Below are 19,889 nucleotides of genomic sequence, written 5' to 3' on the forward strand. Positions count from 1 at the left end.
ATCATATACAACTCTTCCTTAAGGAAACCGTTAAGGAACGCCGTTTTGACATCCATCTGCCAGATTTCATAATCGAAAAATGCAGCTATTGCTAACATGATTCTGACGGACTTAAGCATCGCTACGGGTGAGAAAGTCTCATCGTAGTCAACTCCTGGAACTTGTGAAAAACCCTTTGCCACAAGTCGAGCTTTATAAACGGTCACATTACCGTTAGCGTCCGTCTTCTTCTTAAAGATCCATTTGTTCTGAATAGCCTTGTGGCCCTCAGGTAGTATCTCCAAAGTCCACACTTTGTTCACATACATGGATCCTATCTCGGACTTCATGGCTTCTAGCCATTTGTTGGAATCTGGGCCCACCATTGCTTCTTCATAATTTGCAGGTTCATTGTTGTCTAACAACATGATTGATAAGACGGTATTACCGTACCACTCTGGAGCAGCGCGTGATCTCGTCGACCTGCGTGGTTCAACAGAAACATGAACTGGAGTTTCATGATCATCATCATTAACTTCCTCCTCAACCGGCATCGCAACGACAGAGGTTTCCCCTTGCCCTGCGCCACCATCCAGAGGGATGAGAGGTTCGACAACCTCGTCAAGTTCTATCTTCCTCCCACTCAATTCTCTCGAGAGAAACTCCTTCTCGAGAAAAGCTCCGTTTTTAGCAACAAACACTTTGCCCTCGGATTTGAGATAGAAGGTGTATCCAACTGTCTCTTTTGGGTAAACCTATGAAGACGCACTTTTCCGCTTTGGGTTCCAGCTTTTCAGGCTGAAGCTTTTTGACATAAGCATCACATCCCCAAACTTTAAGAAACGACAACTTTGGCCTTTTGCCATACCACAGTTCGTATGGTGTCGTCTCAACGGATTTTGATGGTGCCCTATTTAAAGTGAATGCAGCTGTTTCTAATGCATAACCCCAAAATGATAACGGCAAATCAGTAAGAGACATCATAGATCGCACCATCTCTAACAAAGTACGATTACGACGTTCGGACACACCATTACGCTGTGGTGTTCCACGCGGTGTCAACTATGAAACAATTCCACATTTTCTTAAGTGATCACCAAACTCGAAACTCAGATATTCACCCCCACGATCAGACCGTAGGAACTTGATCTTCTTGTTACGATGATTTTCCACTTCACTCTGAAATTGCTTGAACTTTTCAAATGTTTCAGACTTGTGCTTCATCAAGTAGACATAACCATACCTACTCAAATCGTCAGTGAAGGTGAGAAAATAACGATATCCGCCGCGTGCCTCCACGCTCATTGGACCACACACATCGGTATGTATGATTTCCAATAAGTTACTTGCACGCTCCATTGTTCCGGAGAACGGAGTTTTAGTCATCTTGCCCATGAGGCATGGTTCGCACGTGTCAAGTGAATCAAAGTCAAGTGACTCCAAAAGTCCATCTGCATGGAGTTTCTTCATGCGCTTTACACAAATATGACCCAAGCGGCAGTGCCACAAAAATATGGCGCTATCATTGTTTACTCTAACTCTTTTGGTCTCAATGTTATGTATATGCGTATCGCTATCAAGATTCAATATGAACAATCCTCTCACATTCGGTGCATGACCATAAAAGATGTTACTCATAGAAATAGAACAACCATTATTCTCTGACTTAAAAGAGTAACCGTCTCGCAATAAACAAGATCCAGATATAATGTTCATGCTCAACGCAGGCACTAAATAACAATGATTTAAGTTCATCACTAATCCCGACGGTAGCTGAAGTGACACTGTGCTGACGGCGATTGCATCAACCTTGGAACCATTTCCTACGCGCATCGTCACTTCATCTTTCGCCAGCCTTCGTCTATTCCGCAGTTCCTGTTTCGAGTTGCAAATATGAGCAACAGAACCGGTATCGAATACACAGGCACTACTACGAGAGCCGGTTAAGTACACATCAATAACATGTATATCAAATATACCTGATTTTTCTTTGCCCGCCTTCTTATCTGCCAGATACTTGGGGCAATTGCGCTTCCAGTGACCCATACCCTTGCAATAGTAGCACTCCGTTTCAGGCTTAGGTCCAGCCTTGGGTTTCCTCGGCGGATTGGCAACAGGCTTGCCGCTCTTCTTCGAATTGCCCTTCTTGCCTTTGTCGTTTCTCTTGAAACTAGTGGTCTTATTCACCATCAACACTTGATGCTCTTTACGGAGTTCAGACTCTGCGACTTTCAACATCGCAAACAACTCGCCGGGAGACTTGTTCATCCCTTGCATGTTGTAGTTCAACACAAAGCCTTTGTAGCTTGGCGGCAGTGATTGAAGGATTCTGTTAGTGATAGCCTCTTGCGGGAGTTCAATCCCCAGCTCAGCTAGACGGTTTGAGTACCCAGACATTTTGAGCACATGTTCACTGACAGACGAGTTTTCCTCCATCTTGCAAGCATAGAATTTATCGGAGGTCTCATACCTCTCGATCCGGGCGTTCTTCTGAAAGATAAACTCCAACTCCTGGAACATCTCCAATTCTCCATGAAGCTCAAAGCGACGTTGAAGTCCCAGTTCTAAGCCATACAAGACTGCACATTGAACTATTGAGTAGTCCTCCTTACGTGCTAACCAAGCGTTCTTAACATCCTGATCAGCCGTAGCGGGTGGTTCATCTCCTAGCGCAGCATTAAGGACATAATCCTTCTTCCCAGCTTGTAAGATTAGCTTAAGATTACGAGCCCAGTCTACAAAGTTGCTTCCATCATCTTTCAACTTAGCTTTCTCTAGGAACGTATTAAAATTCAGGATGATTGTCGCGTGAGCCATGATCTACAACACAAATATATTCAAAGTGGACTTAGACTATGTTCAAGATAATTAGAGTTCAACTTAATCAAATTATATGCTAAACTCCCACTCAAAAAGTACATCTCTCTCGTCATTTGAGTGGTTCATGATCCACTTACACTATCCCAAGTCCGATCATCACGTGAGTTGAGTATAGTTTCAGTGGTAAGCATCCCTATGCTAATCATATCAGCTATATGATTCATGATTGACCTTTCGGTCTCATGTGTTCCGAGGCCATGTCTGCACATGCTAGGCTCGTCAAGCTTAACCCGAGTGTTCCGCGTGCGCAACTGTTTTGCACCCGTTGTATGTGAACGTTGAGTCTATCACACCCGATCATCACGTGGTGTCTCGAAACGACGAACTGTAGCAACGGTGCACAGTCGGGGAGAACACAATTTCGTCTTGAAATTTTAGTGAGAGATCACCTGATAATGCTACCGTCGTTCTAAGCAAAATAAGGTGCATAAAAGGATTAACATCACATGCAATTCATAAGTGACATGATATGGCCATCATCACGTGCTTCTTGATCTCCATCACCAAAGCACCGGCACGATCTTCTTGTCACCGGCGCCACACCATGATCAAGCATCAACGTGTTGCCATCGGGGTTGTCGTGCTACTCATGCTATTACTACCAAAGCTACATCCTAGCAAAATAGTAAACGCATCTGCAAGCACAAACGTTAGTATAAAGACAACCCTATGGCTCCTGCCGGTTGCCGTACCATCGACGTGCAAGTCGATATTTCTATTACAACATGATCATCTCATACATCCAATATATCACATCACATCGTTGGCCATATCACATCACAAGCATACCCTCCAAAAACAAGTTAGACGTCCTCTAATTTTGTTGTTGCATGTTTTACGTGGTGACCAAGGGCATCTAGTAGGATCGCATCTTACTTACGCAAACACCACAACGGAGATATATGAGTTGCTATTTAACCTCATCCAAGGACCTCCTCGGTCAAATCCGATTCAACTAAAGTTGGAGAAACCGTCACTTGCCAGTCATCTTTGAGCAAAGGGGGTTACTCATAACGATGAAACCAGTCTCTCGTAAGCGTACGAGTAATGTCGGTCCAAGCCGCTTCAATCCAACAACACCGCGGAATCAAGAAAAGACTAAGGAGGGCAGCAAAACGCACATCACCGCCCACAAAAACTTTTGTGTTCTACTCGAGAAGACATCTACGCATGAACCTAGCTCATGATGCCACTGTTGGGGAACGTCGCACGGGAAACAAAAATTTTCCTACGCGCACGAAGACCTATCATGGTGATGTCCATCTACGAGAGGGGATGAGTGATCTACGTACCCTTGTAGACCGTACAGCAGAAGCGTTAGAGAACGCGGTTGATGTAGTGGAACGTCCTCACGTCCCTCGATCCGCCCCGCGAACAATCCCGCGATCAGTCCCACGATCTAGTACCGAACGGACGGCACCTCCGCGTTCAGCACACGTACAGCTCGACGATGATCTCGGCCTTCTTGATCCAGCAAGAGAGACGGAGAGTTAGAAGAGTTCTCCGGCAGCGTGACGGCGCTCCGGAGGTTGGTGATGACCTTGTCTCAGCAGGGCTCAGCCCAAGCTCCGCAGAAACGCGATCTAGAGGAAAAACCGTGGAGGTATGTGGTCGGGCTGCCGTGGAAAAGTCGTCTCAAATCAGCCCTAAAACCTCCGTATATATAGGTGGGAGGGAGGGGGCCTTGCCTTGGGGCTCAAGGAGCCCCAAGGGGGTCGGCCGAGTCCAAGGGGGAGGACTCTCCCCCCCCCCAAACCGAGTTGGACTAGGTTTGGTGGGAGGGAGTCCCCCTTCCTTCCCACCTCCTCGTTTTTTTTTCTTTCTCTCTTGATTTTCTTCTCCTTGGCGCATAGGGCACTTGTGGGCTGTCCCACCAGCCCACTAAGGGCTGGTGTGTCTCCCCAAAGGCCTATGGGCTTCCCCGGGGTGGGTTGCCCCCCCCCCCCCGGTGAACTCCCGGAACCCATTCGTCATTCCCAGTATATTCCCGGTAACTCCGAAAACCTTCCGGTAATCAAATGAGGTCATCCTATATATCAATCTTTGTTTCCGGACCATTCCGGAAACCCTCGTGACGTCCGTGATCTCATCCGGGACTCCGAACAACATTCGGTAACCAACCATATAACTCAAATACGCATAAAACAACGTCGAACCTTAAGCGTGCAGACCCTGCGGGTTCGAGAACTATGTAGACATGACCCGAGAGACTCCTCGGTCAATATCCAATAGCGGGACCTGGATGCCCATATTGGATCCTACATATTCTACGAAGATCTTATCGTTTGAACCTCAGTGCCGAGGATTTGTATAATCCCGTATGTCATTCCCTTTGTCCTTCGGTATGTTACTTGCCCGAGATTCGATCGTCAGTATCCGCATACCTATTTCAATCTCGTTTACCGGCATGTCTCTTTACTCGTTCCGTAATACAAGATCCCGCAACTTACACTAAGTTACATTGCTTGCAAGGCTTATGTGTGATGTTGTATTACCGAGTGGGCCCCGAAATACCTCTCCGTCACACGGAGTGACAAATCCCAGTCTTGATCCATACTAACTCAACTAACACCTTCGGAGATACCTGTAGAGCATCTTTATAGTCACCCAGTTACGTTGCGACGTTTGATACACACAAAGCATTCCTCCGGTGTCAGTGAGTTATATGATCTCATGGTCATAGGAATAAATACTTGACACGCAGAAAACAGTAGCAACAAAATGACACGATCAACATGCTACGTCTATTAGTTTGGGTCTAGTCCATCACGTGATTCTCCCAATGACGTGATCCAGTTATCAAGCAACAACACCTTGTTCATAATCAGAAGACACTGACTATCATCGATCAACTGGCTAGCCAACTAGAGGCATGCTAGGGACGGTGTTTTGCCTATGTATCCACACATGTAAATGAGTCTTCATTCAATACAATTATAGCATGGATAATAAACTATTATCTTGATACAGGAATTATAATAATAACTATATTTATTATTGCCTCTAGGGCATAATTCCAACAGTCTCCCACTTGCACTAGAGTCAATAATCTAGCCCTCACATCACCATGTGAATTACATCGTAATAAATCTAACACCCATACAGTTCTGGTGTCGATCATGTTTTGGCCGTGGAAGAGGTTTAGTCAGCGGGTCTGCTACATTCAGATCTGTGTGCACTTTGCATATATTTACGTCCTCTTCCTCGACGTAGTCGCGGATGAGGTTGAAGCGTCGTTTGATGTGTCTGGTCTTCTTGTGAAACTGTGGTTCCTTTGCTAAGGCAATGGCACCAGTGTTGTCACAGAACAAGGTTATTGGATTCAGTGCGCTTGGCACCACTCCAAGATCCGTCATGAACTGCTTCATCCAGACACCCTCCTTAGCCGCCTCCGAGGCAGCCATGTACTCCGCTTCACATGTAGAATCTGCTACGACGCTTTGCTTGGAACTGCACCAGCTTACTGCACCCCCATTAAGAATAAATACGTATCCGGTTTGCGACTTAGAGTCGTCCGGATCTGTGTCAAAGCTTGCATCGACGTAACCTTTTACGGCGAGCTCTTCGTCACCTCCATGCACGAGAAACATCTCCTTAGTCCTTTTCAGGTACTTCAGGATATTCTTGACCGTTGTCCAGTGATCCACTCCTAGATTACTCTGGAACCTACCTGCCATACTTATGGCCAGGCTAACATCCGGTCTAGTGCACAGCATCGCATACATGATAGAACCTATGGCTGAAGCATAGGGGACGGAGCGCATATGCTCTCTATCTTCATCAGTTGCTGGGCACTGAGTCTTACTCAATCTTGTACCTTATAAAACTGGCAAGAACCCTTTCTTGGACTGTTCCATTTTGAACCTTTTCAAAACTTTATCAAGGTATGTGCTTTGTGAAAGTCCTATCAGGCGTTTTGATCTATCCCTATAGATCTTAATGCCTAGAATGTAAGCAGCTTCTCCTAGGTCCTTCATAGAGAAACTTTTATTCAAGTAACATTTTATGCTCTCCAAAAGCTCTACGTTGTTTCCAATCAGTAATATGTCATCCACATATAATATTAGAAACGCCACAGAGCTCCCACTCACTTTCTTGTAAATACAAGATTCTCCAACCACTTGTATAAACCCAAATGCTTTGATCACCTCATCAAAACGTTTGTTCCAACTCCGAGATGCTTGCACCAGTCCATAAATGGATCGCTGGAGCTTGCACACCTTGTTAGCATTCTTAGGATCGACAAAACCTTCGGGTTGCATCATATACAACTCTTCCTTAAGGAAACCGTTAAGGAACGCCGTTTTGACATCCATCTGCCAGATTTCATAATCGAAAAATGCAGCTATTGCTAACATGATTCTGACGGACTTAAGCATCGCTACGGGTGAGAAAGTCTCATCGTAGTCAACTCCTGGAACTTGTGAAAAACCCTTTGCCACAAGTCGAGCTTTATAAACGGTCACATTACCGTCAGCGTCCGTCTTCTTCTTAAAGATCCATTTGTTCTGAATAGCCTTGCGGCCCTCAGGTAGTATCTCCAAAGTCCACACTTTGTTCACATACATGGATCCTATCTCGGACTTCATGGCTTCTAGCCATTTGTTGGAATCTGGGCCCACCATTGCTTCTTCATAATTTGCAGGTTCATTGTTGTCTAACAACATGATTGATAAGACGGTATTACCGTACCACTCTGGAGCAGCGCGTGATCTCGTCGACCTGCGTGGTTCAACAGAAACATGAACTAGAGTTTCATGATCATCATCATTAACTTCCTCCTCAACCGGCGTCGCAACGACAGAGGTTTCCCCTTGCCCTGCGCCACCATCCAGAGGGATGAGAGGTTCGACAACCTCGTCAAGTTCTATCTTCCTCCCACTCAATTCTCTCGAGAGAAACTCCTTCTCGAGAAAAGCTCCGTTTTTAGCAACAAACACTTTGCCCTCGGATTTGAGATAGAAGGTGTATCCAACTGTCTCTTTTGGGTAAACCTATGAAGACGCACTTTTCCGCTTTGGGTTCCAGCTTTTCAGGCTGAAGCTTTTTGACATAAGCATCACATCCCCAAACTTTAAGAAACGACAACTTTGGCCTTTTGCCATACCACAGTTCGTATGGTGTCGTCTCAACGGATTTTGATGGTGCCCTATTTAAAGTGAATGCAGCTGTTTCTAATGCATAACCCCAAAATGATAACGGCAAATCAGTAAGAGAAATCATAGATCGCACCATCTCTAACAAAGTACGATTACGACGTTCGGACACACCATTACGCTATGGTGTTCCACGCGGTGTCAACTGTGAAACAATTCCACATTTTCTTAAGTGATCACCAAACTCGAAACTCAGATATTCACCCCACGATCAGACCGTAGGAACTTGATCTTCTTGTTATGATGATTTTCCACTTCACTCTGAAATTGCTTGAACTTTTCAAATGTTTCAGACTTGTGCTTCATCAAGTAGACATAACCATACCTACTCAAATCGTCAGTGAAGGTGAGAAAATAACGATATCCGCCGCGTGCCTCCACGCTCATTGGACCACACACATCGGTATGTATGATTTCCAATAAGTTACTTGCAAGCTCCATTGTTCCGGAGAACGGAGTTTTAGTCATCTTGCCCATGAGGCATGGTTCGCACGTGTCAAGTGAATCAAAGTCAAGTGACTCCAAAAGTCCATCATCATGGAGTTTCTTCATGCGCTTTACACAAATATGACCCAAGCGGCAGTGCCACAAAAATATGGCGCTATCATTGTTTACTCTAACTCTTTTGGTCTCAATGTTATGTATATGCGTATCGCTATCAAGATTCAATATGAACAATCCTCTCACATTCGGTGCATGACCATAAAAGATGTTACTCATAGAAATAGAACAACCATTATTCTCTGACTTAAAAGAGTAACCGTCTCGCAATAAACAAGATCCAGATATAACGTTCATGCTCAACGCAGGCACTAAATAACAATGATTTAAGTTCATCACTAATCCCGACGGTAGCTGAAGTGACACTGTGCCGACGGCGGTTGCATCAACCTTGGAACCATTTCCTACGCGCATCGTCACTTCATCTTTCGCCAGCCTTCGTCTATTCCGCAGTTCCTGTTTCGAGTTGCAAATATGAGCAACAGAACCGGTATCGAATACCCAGGCACTACTACGAGAGCCGGTTAAGTACACATCAATAACATGTATATCAAATATAACTGATTTTTCTTTGCCCGCCTTCTTATCTGCCAGATACTTGGGGCAATTGCGCTTCCAGTGACCCATACCCTTGCAATAGTAGCACTCCGTTTCAGGCTTAGATCCAGCCTTGGGTTTCTTCGGCGGATTGGCAACAGGCTTGCCGCTCTTCTTCGAATTGCCCTTCTTGCCTTTGCCGTTTCTCTTGAAACTAGTGGTCTTATTCACCATCAACACTTGATGCTCTTTACGGAGTTCAGACTCTGCGACTTTCAACATCGCAAACAACTCGCCGGGAGACTTGTTCATCCCTTGCATGTTGTAGTTCAACACAAAGCCTTTGTAGCTTGGCGGCAGTGATTGAAGGATTCTGTCAGTGATAGCCTCTTGCGGGAGTTCAATCCCCAGCTCAGCTAGACGGTTTGAGTACCCAGACATTTTGAGCACATGTTCACTGACAGACGAGTTTTCCTCCATCTTGCAAGCATAGAATTTATCGGAGGTCTCATACCTCTCGATCCGGGCGTTCTTCTGAAAGATAAACTCCAACTCCTGGAACATCTCCAATTCTCCATGACGCTCAAAGCGACGTTGAAGTCCCAGTTCTAAGCCATACAAGACTGCACATTGAACTATTGAGTAGTCCTCCTTACGTGCTAACCAAGCGTTCTTAACATCCTGATCAGCCGTAGCGGGTGGTTCATCTCCTAGCGCAGCATTAAGGACATAATCCTTCTTCCCAGCTTGTAAGATTAGCTTAAGATTACGAGCCCAGTCTACAAAGTTGCTTCCATCATCTTTCAACTTAGCTTTCTCTAGGAACGTATTAAAATTCAGGATGATTGTCGCGTGAGCCATGATCTACAACACAAATATATTCAAAGTGGACTTAGACTATGTTCAAGATAATTAGAGTTCAACTTAATCAAATTATATGCTAAACTCCCACTCAAAAAGTACATCTCTCTCGTCATTTGAGTGGTTCATGATCCACTTACACTATCCCAAGTCCGATCATCATGTGAGTTGAGTATAGTTTCAGTGGTAAGCATCCCTATGCTAATCATATCAGCTATATGATTCATGATCGACCTTTCGGTCTCATGTGTTCCGAGGCCATGTCTGCACATGCTAGGCTCGTCAAGCTTAACCCGAGTGTTCCGCGTGCGCAACTGTTTTGCACCCGTTGTATGTGAACGTTGAGTCTATCACACCCGATCATCACGTGGTGTCTCGAAACGACGAACTGTAGCAACGTTGCACAGTCGGGGAGAACACAATTTCGTCTTGAAATTTTAGTGAGAGATCACCTCATAATGCTGCGTCGTTCTAAGCAAAATAAGGTTCATAAAAGGATTAACATCACATGCAATTCATAAGTGACATGATATGGCCATCATCACGTGCTTCTTGATCTCCATCACCAAAGCACCGGCACGATCTTCTTGTCACCGGCGCCACACCATGATCAAGCATCAACGTGTTGCCATCGGGGTTGTCGTGCTACTCATGCTATTACTACCAAAGCTACATCCTAGCAAAATAGTAAACGCATCTGCAAGCACAAACGTTAGTATAAAGACAACCCTATGGCTCCTGCCGGTTGCCGTACCATCGACGTGCAAGTCGATATTTCTATTACAACATGATCATCTCATACATCCAATATATCACATCACATCGTTGGCCATATCACATCACAAGCATACCCTGCAAAAACAAGTTAGACGTCCTCTAATTTTGTTGTTGCATGTTTTACGTGGTGACCAAGGGCATCTAGTAGGATCGCATCTTACTTACGCAAACACCACAACGGAGATATATGAGTTGCTATTTAACCTCATCCAAGGACCTCCTCGGTCAAATCCGATTCAACTAAAGTTGGAGAAACCGTCACTTGCCAGTCATCTTTGAGCAAAGGGGGTTACTCATAACGATGAAACCAGTCTCTCGTAAGCGTACGAGTAATGTCGGTCCAAGCCGCTTCAATCCAACAATACCGCGGAATCAAGAAAAGACTAAGGAGGGCAGCAAAACGCACATCACCGCCCACAAAAACTTTTGTGTTCTACTCGAGAAGACATCTACGCATGAACCTAGCTCATGATGCCACTGTTGGGGAACGTCGCACGGGAAACAAAAATTTTCCTACGCGCACGAAGACCTATCATGGTGATGTCCATCTACGAGAGGGGATGAGTGATCTACGTACCCTTGTAGACCGTACAGCAGAAGCGTTAGAGAACGTGGTTGATGTAGTGGAACGTCCTCACGTCCCTCGATCCGCCCCGCGAACAATCCCGCGATCAGTCCCACGATCTAGTACCGAACGGACGGCACCTCCGCGTTCAGCACACGTACAGCTCGACGATGATCTCGGCCTTCTTGATCCAGCAAGAGAGACGGAGAGTTAGAAGAGTTCTCCGGCAGCGTGACGGCGCTCCGGAGGTTGGTGATGACCTTGTCTCAGCAGGGCTCAGCCCAAGCTCCGCAGAAACGCGATCTAGAGGAAAAACCGTGAAGGTATGTGGTCGGGCTGCCGTGGAAAAGTCGTCTCAAATCAGCCCTAAAACCTCCGTATATATAGGTGGGAGGGAGACGGACTTGCCTTGGGGCTCAAGGAGCCCCAAGGGGGTCGGCCGAGTCCAAGGGGGAGGACTCTCCCCCCCCAAACCGAGTTGGACTAGGTTTGGTGGGAGGGAGTCCCCCTTCCTTCCCACCTCCTCCTTTTTTTTCTTTCTCTCTTGATTTTCTTCTCCTTGGCGCATAGGGCACTTGTGGGCTGTCCCACCAGCCCACTAAGGGCTGGTGTGTCTCCCCAAAGGCCTATGGGCTTCCCCGGGGTGGGTTGCCCCCCCCCCACCCCGGTGAATTCCCGGAACCCATTCGTCATTCCCAGTATATTCCCGGTAACTCCGAAAACCTTCCGGTAATCAAATGAGGTCATCCTATATATCAATCTTTGTTTCCGGACCATTCCGGAAACCCTCGTGACGTCCGTGATCTCATCCGGGACTCTGAACAACATTCGGTAACCAACCATATAACTCAAATACGCATAAAACAACGTCGAACCTTAAGTGTGCAGACCCTGCGGGTTCGAGAACTATGTAGACATGACCCGAGAGACTCCTCGGTCAATATCCAATAGCGGGACCTGGATGCCCATATTGGATCCTACATATTCTATGATGATCTTATCGTTTGAACCTCAGTGCCAAGGATTCGTATAATCCCGTATGTCATTCCCTTTGTCCTTCGGTATGTTACTTGCCCGAGATTCGATCGTCAGTATCCGCATACCTATTTCAATCTCGTTTACCGGCAAGTCTCTTTACTCGTTCCGTAATACAAGATCCCGCAACTTACACTAAGTTACATTGCTTGCAAGGCTTATGTGTGATGTTGTATTACCGAGTGGGCCCCGAGATACCCCTCCGTCACACGGAGTGACAAATCCCAGTCTTGATCCATACTAACTCAACTAACACCTTCGGAGATACCTGTAGAGCATCTTTATAGTCACCCAGTTACGTTGCGACGTTTGATACACACAAAGCATTCCTCCGGTGTCAGTGAGTTATATGATCTCATGGTCATAGGAATAAATACTTGACACGCAGAAAACAGTAGCAACAAAATGACACGATCAACATGCTACGTCTATTAGTTTGGGTCTAGTCCATCACGTGATTCTCCCAATGACGTGATCCAGTTATCAAGCAACAACACCTTGTTCATAATCAGAAGACACTGACTATCATCGATCAACTGGCTAGCCAACTAGAGGCATGCTAGGGACGGTGTTTTGTCTATGTATCCACACATGTAAATGAGTCTTCATTCAATACAATTATAGCATGGATAATAAACTATTATCTTGATACAGGAATTATAATAATAACTATATTTATTATTGCCTCTAGGGCATAATTCCAACATTTATCTGGTTTGAAGAGCGGGGTGTTCGCAAAGTAATCGGCATAGAGCAGGGCCTGGCCTCTCTCCCTATTGCGGTTCAGGTTGGGAGCACGGCCAGGGAGTGACCCCATGTACCGAGGAAGCTGCCGTTGAATGTGGTCGTGAACCACCGGTGCAACCACCACAAGATCTTCATCATCCGACGATGAATCGTCCGATGAACAAATGAAGTGGTGGAATAAAAACTCATCTCCACTGTCCATACCTTTGCGGGCAAAGTGTCAAACACCTTGCGGTCGTGGTGGCAAATAGGCCGCGATGATCACCTCGATGCAGGGGTGGTTGGCGGCCGGCTACTGGCCGCTTTGGAGCACTCATCGGAAGCTGCCGTGGCCGCCGTGGTACGTCACCTGCGGTCATATCCACTCTATCGCCGGCTACGACGGCGACGGCCAAACCTCCTCCGACCGACGCCTAAATTACGGCGAAAACACAGGCATGGTGGCGGCCATGTCGAGACGTGGTTTGTTATGGACGGCCGAGGGCTGAGGTGGCCGAAGAATAGCGGGGGCGCCGTCGGCGGGGCGGGGCGGGAGAGGGGGTGGGAATACTTGTGTCCCCGACACGCGGGCCACGGGCGGACAAGGGCATGCGGCGAGCGCGTCCGCGCGATGTCCGTTTCCCCCAAACTTGGCGCAAGTTTGGGCCAGGCACTACGGGAATCAGGTAATTTGTCGTGTGTTAAGATCTTTGCCGTCAGCTTTTCATCGTGGATGACGGCAAAGAGCACTTTTGCCGTCAGCTGCTGACGGCAAAGAATGACTGACGGCGTAAACATATTTTGCCGTCTCTAATAAAAATTGCAGACGGCAAAAATAATTTGCCGTGTGTGAAAATAAACGGATGACGGCAAAACTAATTTGCCGTCTGTGAAAATAAGCGGATGACGACAAAGACATAATTTGTCGTTGTAATGAAACTGATGACGGCAAAGAAGCAACACAACACACAGATCGATCATGCGGATCGTTGACACCAGCCCACATCGTTCATGCGTGGAAAATTATTTTGCCGTGTGTAAGAAAAACTAATGACGGCAAAGATATTTTGCCATCTGTAAAAAAGTCTGCAGATGGCAAAAAAGAAACACACCGCGCGGATCGATCCCACAGATCGCTGATGTGGCGTAATCTGGTCCACACATTCAATGAACCGCAAACCCACCCCACCCTCTCTCTCTGACACAACCCAACCCACTACCTCCACTAGTGCACCCCCGTCCCCACCTCCCATGAGCATTAGGTCGATTGTTATTCCCCCGCTCACCAGCCCGAGACTCCCTGCGCCTCCTCACGTCGGCCAAGGCTTCTCACCGGCGCTGGCCATCCCCTTCGTGCCCTCAGCCTCCACGGCCCCGCACCGCCTCCCGACCACGACGCTCTGTCCCGACGCTGGCCACGGCCTCGCATCGCCACCTCCCGTCGCTGTCCACGGCCTCGCGTCGCCACCTCCCGCCGCTGGCCAAGACCTCGCGTCGCCTCCTCCCTCGAACCGTTCGCCTCCTACCAAGCGACGGGGGTCGCAGCTCCAAGCTGGTGGCGGGAGGAGTGGCGCTAAGCACGGGATTCAGCAGGAACGAGGCCGGGATCGACGGATTTGTAGTTGGAGGACGGGATCCGGCCGGCGACGGTGGGTAGCGGTCGTGGCGGCATGACTCGCAGCGGCGGTGAGAGTTCAAGGGGGAGAGTTCCGGCGTGAATGAGGGAGGAGCCAATCTATAAAGAATTTTGTGTGTAAACCGATCTTTATATTTTTTGTGTAAACCGATCTGTATATTTGTTGTGTAAACCGATCTATAAAGAATTTTGTAGTTGTGAATTTTTGATGGTCAGATGTTGTGCGAATCGGTTATAGTTTGTTGTGTAAATTTATCTATAGATTTATTTTGTTGTTCAGGTGTTAGTTTGTTTTTTTAATTACAAAATTCTTTGCTGTCTGTAAATTAGGTAGCTGGCGGCAAAATTGTGTGTTTGCTGTCAGGGTTTTTCGGAGGCTGACGGCAAAAAAACTAACGTCGTCCGTTAGTCCGGCCGTTCCGTCTGTTGACTTTTTTTCCGTCTGTAGGGTCGTGCTGACGGCAAAACTTATTCACTCACGGCAAAATCTTTGGCGTCTGCCCGATAAACGACTGACGGCAAAAATACCTTTTGCGGGCACATGGTCTGACGACATTGTTTGTCGTCATGGGTTGACGGCAAATTTTTTGCCGGCTGTAATTCTCTCTTTGCCGTCTGTAGCATCCTGACGGCAAAATGCCCGATTCCTGTAGTGAGGGGTGGGTCGAAAACGGACGAAATTCAGACATTTGCCCGTTTGGGTCCGCGTTGTTCGTCCGTTCTACCCCAAACAAACGCACCCGGACAAGATAGGGTCGCGCGGTGGAGTCGGCCTTAAGCATATGTTGTGCTTCTCACTAGAAGTCAATTATGTTTCTCAAAAAGTGAAGCGCATTTATTAGAGTTTTGGAGCACGAAGTCCTTACAGTTTCAAAGCACGGGTTAACACAGCTTTAGAGTACATATTTTGTCAAAAAAAAGTATCGAGGCCTATTTGCTTTCAAAAATCTAGACGGGGAAATACAACGATAGAATCGATTCAACTAATTTGGACCACAGTAGCTCTCCCTAATAATAAAGCACCGTTCGCTTCTGTCGTCCGTCGTGACAATTTTACAGAAAAGTCCCCTTAATTTTTTAAAATCAACCCGCGGTCCTTCCTTAAGTGGAAAAAAACGTTTTGTTTTTTCAAAAAAGCCCCTGGGCAGCTGTCACTCCGGCGCATATCGCGTCCACCCCTCCCCGATTCTCCTCCTCCCCTCGCCGCCGACCGTTTGCGTCGTTCGGGCAAAGCCTCCGCGCGGATCCGATGGTGGTGTGGGGTCTCAGGCGCGCTGGACCGGCTTGGCTTCGAGCCGGCGGCTCTGCAGCGAGCTGGAGGTCGAGGCTGGCTGCGATGCAGAAGCCAGGCGGCGCGGCGGCGGCGATATCCGTCCAGATCCGGCGTTGTCGGCGGTTTCTTTACTCTGGGGATAGGGCCACCCCCGGCTATGTCGCGCCTCCGACGACCACGGGCCTCCGATGGCCAACAGCCGCCGCTCGTCGCGCCCCGGGCCGTCCAAAGTGCCGCCGTGCACCACAGATCCCCCAGTGGCCCTCGCCTACCTCAGCGACGTTAGGCCGCCCGAGATGTCTACCTGTCAACGCTGGTGTGCCCTTCCCGTCGATGGACTCCACCGCTGCAGGTTCCGGTAAGATTTCTACCACTCCCTCCTCAACTCCCCTATGGCGCATCCGCCTCTCCGAGGACCGGATCGCTAAATCCCGTCGCTTGGGTGCGATGTCAACAGCGGCTTCACCTCCCCAGGAAGCCAACAACAAAAGTGAAGCACCGTCCGGCTCAAATCGCCACCACGCTGAGTAGAGGAGGGGATCGACAAGTCTTCTTTCCCTTGCTCGTCACGGCACAGAGCAACCTGGTGATCCCTCACAGGCAACGGACTTTCGTTCCATACTGACTCTGTTAATTTCTACCTGCAACAGAGGCAACGCCCAAGGCAGTGCTGAGGCTGATGGCCATGAAAGGCCTCACTCTGTACCACCTCAAAAGCCACCTTCACGTTTGTTCAGAAACTGCTCCACTCCTGCTCTTGTCTTCTCTTCTCTTTCGCAGTCCAGTCCAGTCCAGTGGTGTACTACTTGCTCCTTCCGATCCAAAATAAGTGTCGTGGTTTTAGTTCAATTAACACAGCGATGCTTGTTTTATCTTATCAGAAATGGTTGCGAAAGCACAACAAGAAATCCACAAACCTGGAATTGGCCAACAGCGGAGGTACATACACACATACATACCTTACAACTGTTAATTACAGTCAGCATCAAGATGCAGTCAAGACAACGTTTCTCCTTCTAAAGTCCAAACCTGCCATCTCTGCTTTTATCAGACTATACCACGCAGGACATCAACTTTCAAATCGGTGCGCCTCTTGTTGTTCCTGCTAGACGCGACGCCGTAAGGTAACTAGCTACACATTTCTCCTCTCCCCCTGGACCTATCTGCGATTGAAATGCCCTTTTTTTGTTTCCTGCAATAGGTTGTAAAAAACATCGTCAGTTACCACTAACAGTATATAACGAGTTTCTTGGAAGATGCTTGCCGTCCCAGTGCATTTGTTAAGTATGGTCAACAAAAAACTGCTAAGGTATCATGTGCTAGAGCTAACTCCTCAATGATCACGAGGCATATATAGAAATCAAGCACTATTGTTTTTGCCTGCAGGACATAACTTAAACCGGCATTGGTGCTAGAGATACTCAAGTATAACTGAAAAGTGAGATCTGATTAGTAGTTATACAAGTTAGTAGCAATCATTAGCTTTTCTTGGTTGTGATTAATTTTGCCCTTCCAAAAGTATATATGCAAAGTTTCTTATATAGAGTCACAAAGACGGAATCCTACTGATTACTTACTGTCATGTGTCTTCTATGTGCCTTTTTCATCAGTTGAGACTGTATGATGATTTAACTAACCATTTTCAAAACATTTCTTATGTGAATCAAAGAAATGCCACTTGAGGACACCCTCAGGTATGAAATTCAAGTCCAAAGAGAACTGTGTGAACAACTTGAGGTTAGAAAAGTTGTGCATCACTGCTTATACTACCAAACTTTGTACCATATAGGTTAAAAATGCTTGTATCAGCCTAAAAAAATGCTTATTTCTGTGATCAGGTGCAGAAGAAGCTGCAGATGCGAATAGAGGCTCAAGGGAGATATTTAAAGGAAATACTAGAGAAAGCTCAAGAAAACATTTCCTTTGATGCAAATGGATCTGCTGGCCTAGAAAATGCCAGATCCCAGCTTACAAACTTTAACCTAGACCTTCCGGGCTTGTCGGACAATGGAACACATGTGTATGAAGAAAGCAGTGAACAGTTGGTGAAAGCTATATCTGATGACAATCTTCATGATAATAATTTGGATTTTCAGCTCTATCGTGTACGAAGTCAGGAGGCGAAGAATGACAAATGCACCCCGAAAACTGAGGACCTGCTCTTATTAGACTTGAATATTAAAGAAGGATATGACCTGTCTTCGTGAGGAATGCAAGGGTGAGTCAGAATCCAAAGATTAACCAACAGAGGAAATAGAGATATATTTCAGCAATCTGACAGTTTTGGGGAGTTTCACTGTTTGCTATTAGAATTTGTTTCCCTATGGCAGTGCTTAGCATGCTGGGTCACAAGTTTGACTTACTCTGTGATAATGTTAAATTTGGTGAAGAAATTCATGAACGGTTGAAGCCTGTAATGTATGCATATGTTATGTAGAGTGCACATGGGAGATGAGAAAGCATGTAACAATCAGGTATCAAGATATATGTATATTCTAAATTGTCCTTTATGTACCACACATTGCAAAGTTTGATCCTTTTTTTTGCCTTTATCTCGAAGGGTAGGCAGAATAAACCCAATAAGCTTGATTGTTACCATGGTTATGGTTATTTATGATTTATCCTAAAAACCTGAACATTAGCTAAGCATGTATACAATAACGAGAACAAAAGAGTTTATAGGAGTAGTTTATTTTCTCATTGTCATATGAACTGCCAAATATCAATATTCTACATTTGCTGCCAATATTTCACAAATTAGATTCAATTATTTATTGGTGGGCATCTCTTTTTCTTGAGATGCTTCTATATATATGATGATTGTCTCTTCCTTGGTTTATTGGATTATGTTTTCAAATGATAAACATAGCAATAATGAAAAAAAGTGAAAACAGAGAAAGAATAAAGTAAGAAGGAAAAAAAATCAACGAAAACCAAAAATGTACGAAATAATAAGAAAATAAATAAATAAAAACTAACAAAGAAACACAAAACCGGTAAAAATAAAAAATTCAATGATTAACCCGAGGAATACCAGTGCAAAAACAAGAAAAAACAACAAAAGTAAGAAACATACAGAAAACAAAGTGTAATAAAGAACCAATAAAACCTACAATGGAAAAAACAAATAAGAATAAATAAATAAAGTGTAATTAACCCAACGTTTCATTTTTCCTTTGTAAAGTCGCTATGCTTTACTATGGTTATTAACCAGCGGACTACAAATTTACCATTAGCATATTTGTAGCCCAAATGGCTAGAGCTCAACCCTTTAATCCATAGTCCTCGATTCAATCCCACATAAGCTTATTTTGTTATTTTTTCTATTGAGCATATTTTTTATATTAATAAAACACAGAATTGTGGGAGACGCTTTTAAGGGCTGTTGTTCCATGCACAAATTTAAATATATGGTGCACAAATTTAAAAACGGAGTAAGTAATTAAAATGAAAATATATGAAACACTCATGAGCATAATAAAAGGTGTTAATAACCTGTTGATGTATTTAACTTGCTTCATAAATTAAGCTGGCCATTTTTTCTCTCCAAAGAGCGTATACGAAAACCGTAGGAGTGTAAAGATTTTTTTTATTTAATTGTAACACATGTACATTTGACAAACTGAGACAAGAAAGGAGGAAAATAGTTGTAGTCATAAGACATGTAACAAAGTCTCCCGTTGCAACGCACGGGCTTTTGTACTAGTAATACATAAAACCTTTACAAATAAAACTACCAAAAGAAGCACTAACAAACCGCGTGTACTTCCATACGTCAAAAGAAATTTTTACCTTTTCCTAATAATAAAGCAGCTATTGCTTCTGCCGTACGTCATTAAAATTGTCGTCGAAGTTGACTTAAATTACACACTATACCACCCATAAATAAAGAAAACGATTCAAATTTTTTTCTGTCCAGGTCGCTGTCCTCTACGGTTCTTAAAGAGGGAGACCCTAATCTAT

At 45.6% G+C, this 19,889-nt stretch overlaps 1 protein-coding gene across 2 annotated transcripts; it reads left to right on the top strand.

Annotated features, from left to right (window-relative positions):
• Positions 1–17,598: 17,598 nt before the first annotated feature.
• On the top strand, positions 17,599–18,302 carry LOC123402691 (myb family transcription factor PHL11-like). Of its 2 annotated transcripts, none has more exons than XM_045096630.1 (2): positions 17,599–17,663; positions 17,765–18,302. In XM_045096630.1, the coding sequence occupies exon 2, from the start codon at positions 17,783–17,785 to the stop codon at positions 18,131–18,133; it is 351 nt and encodes a 116-aa protein (XP_044952565.1). In that variant the 5' UTR covers positions 17,599–17,663; positions 17,765–17,782; the 3' UTR covers positions 18,134–18,302. The 2 variants fall into 2 exon arrangements, with proteins under 2 accessions (XP_044952565.1, XP_044952566.1); XM_045096631.1 differs by having other exon boundaries at positions 17,610–17,620.
• Positions 18,303–19,889: the final 1,587 nt, after the last annotated feature.

Source organism: Hordeum vulgare, chromosome 6H, assembly GCF_904849725.1.
Source record: "Hordeum vulgare subsp. vulgare chromosome 6H, MorexV3_pseudomolecules_assembly, whole genome shotgun sequence".
Lineage (NCBI taxonomy): Eukaryota > Viridiplantae > Streptophyta > Magnoliopsida > Poales > Poaceae > Hordeum > Hordeum vulgare.

What these genes read in the sequence shown, in the direction of transcription:
- LOC123402691 (XM_045096630.1), top strand. Translation starts at nt 17,783, where the DNA reads ATGCGAATAGAGGCTCAAGGGAGATATTTAAAGGAAATACTAGAGAAA.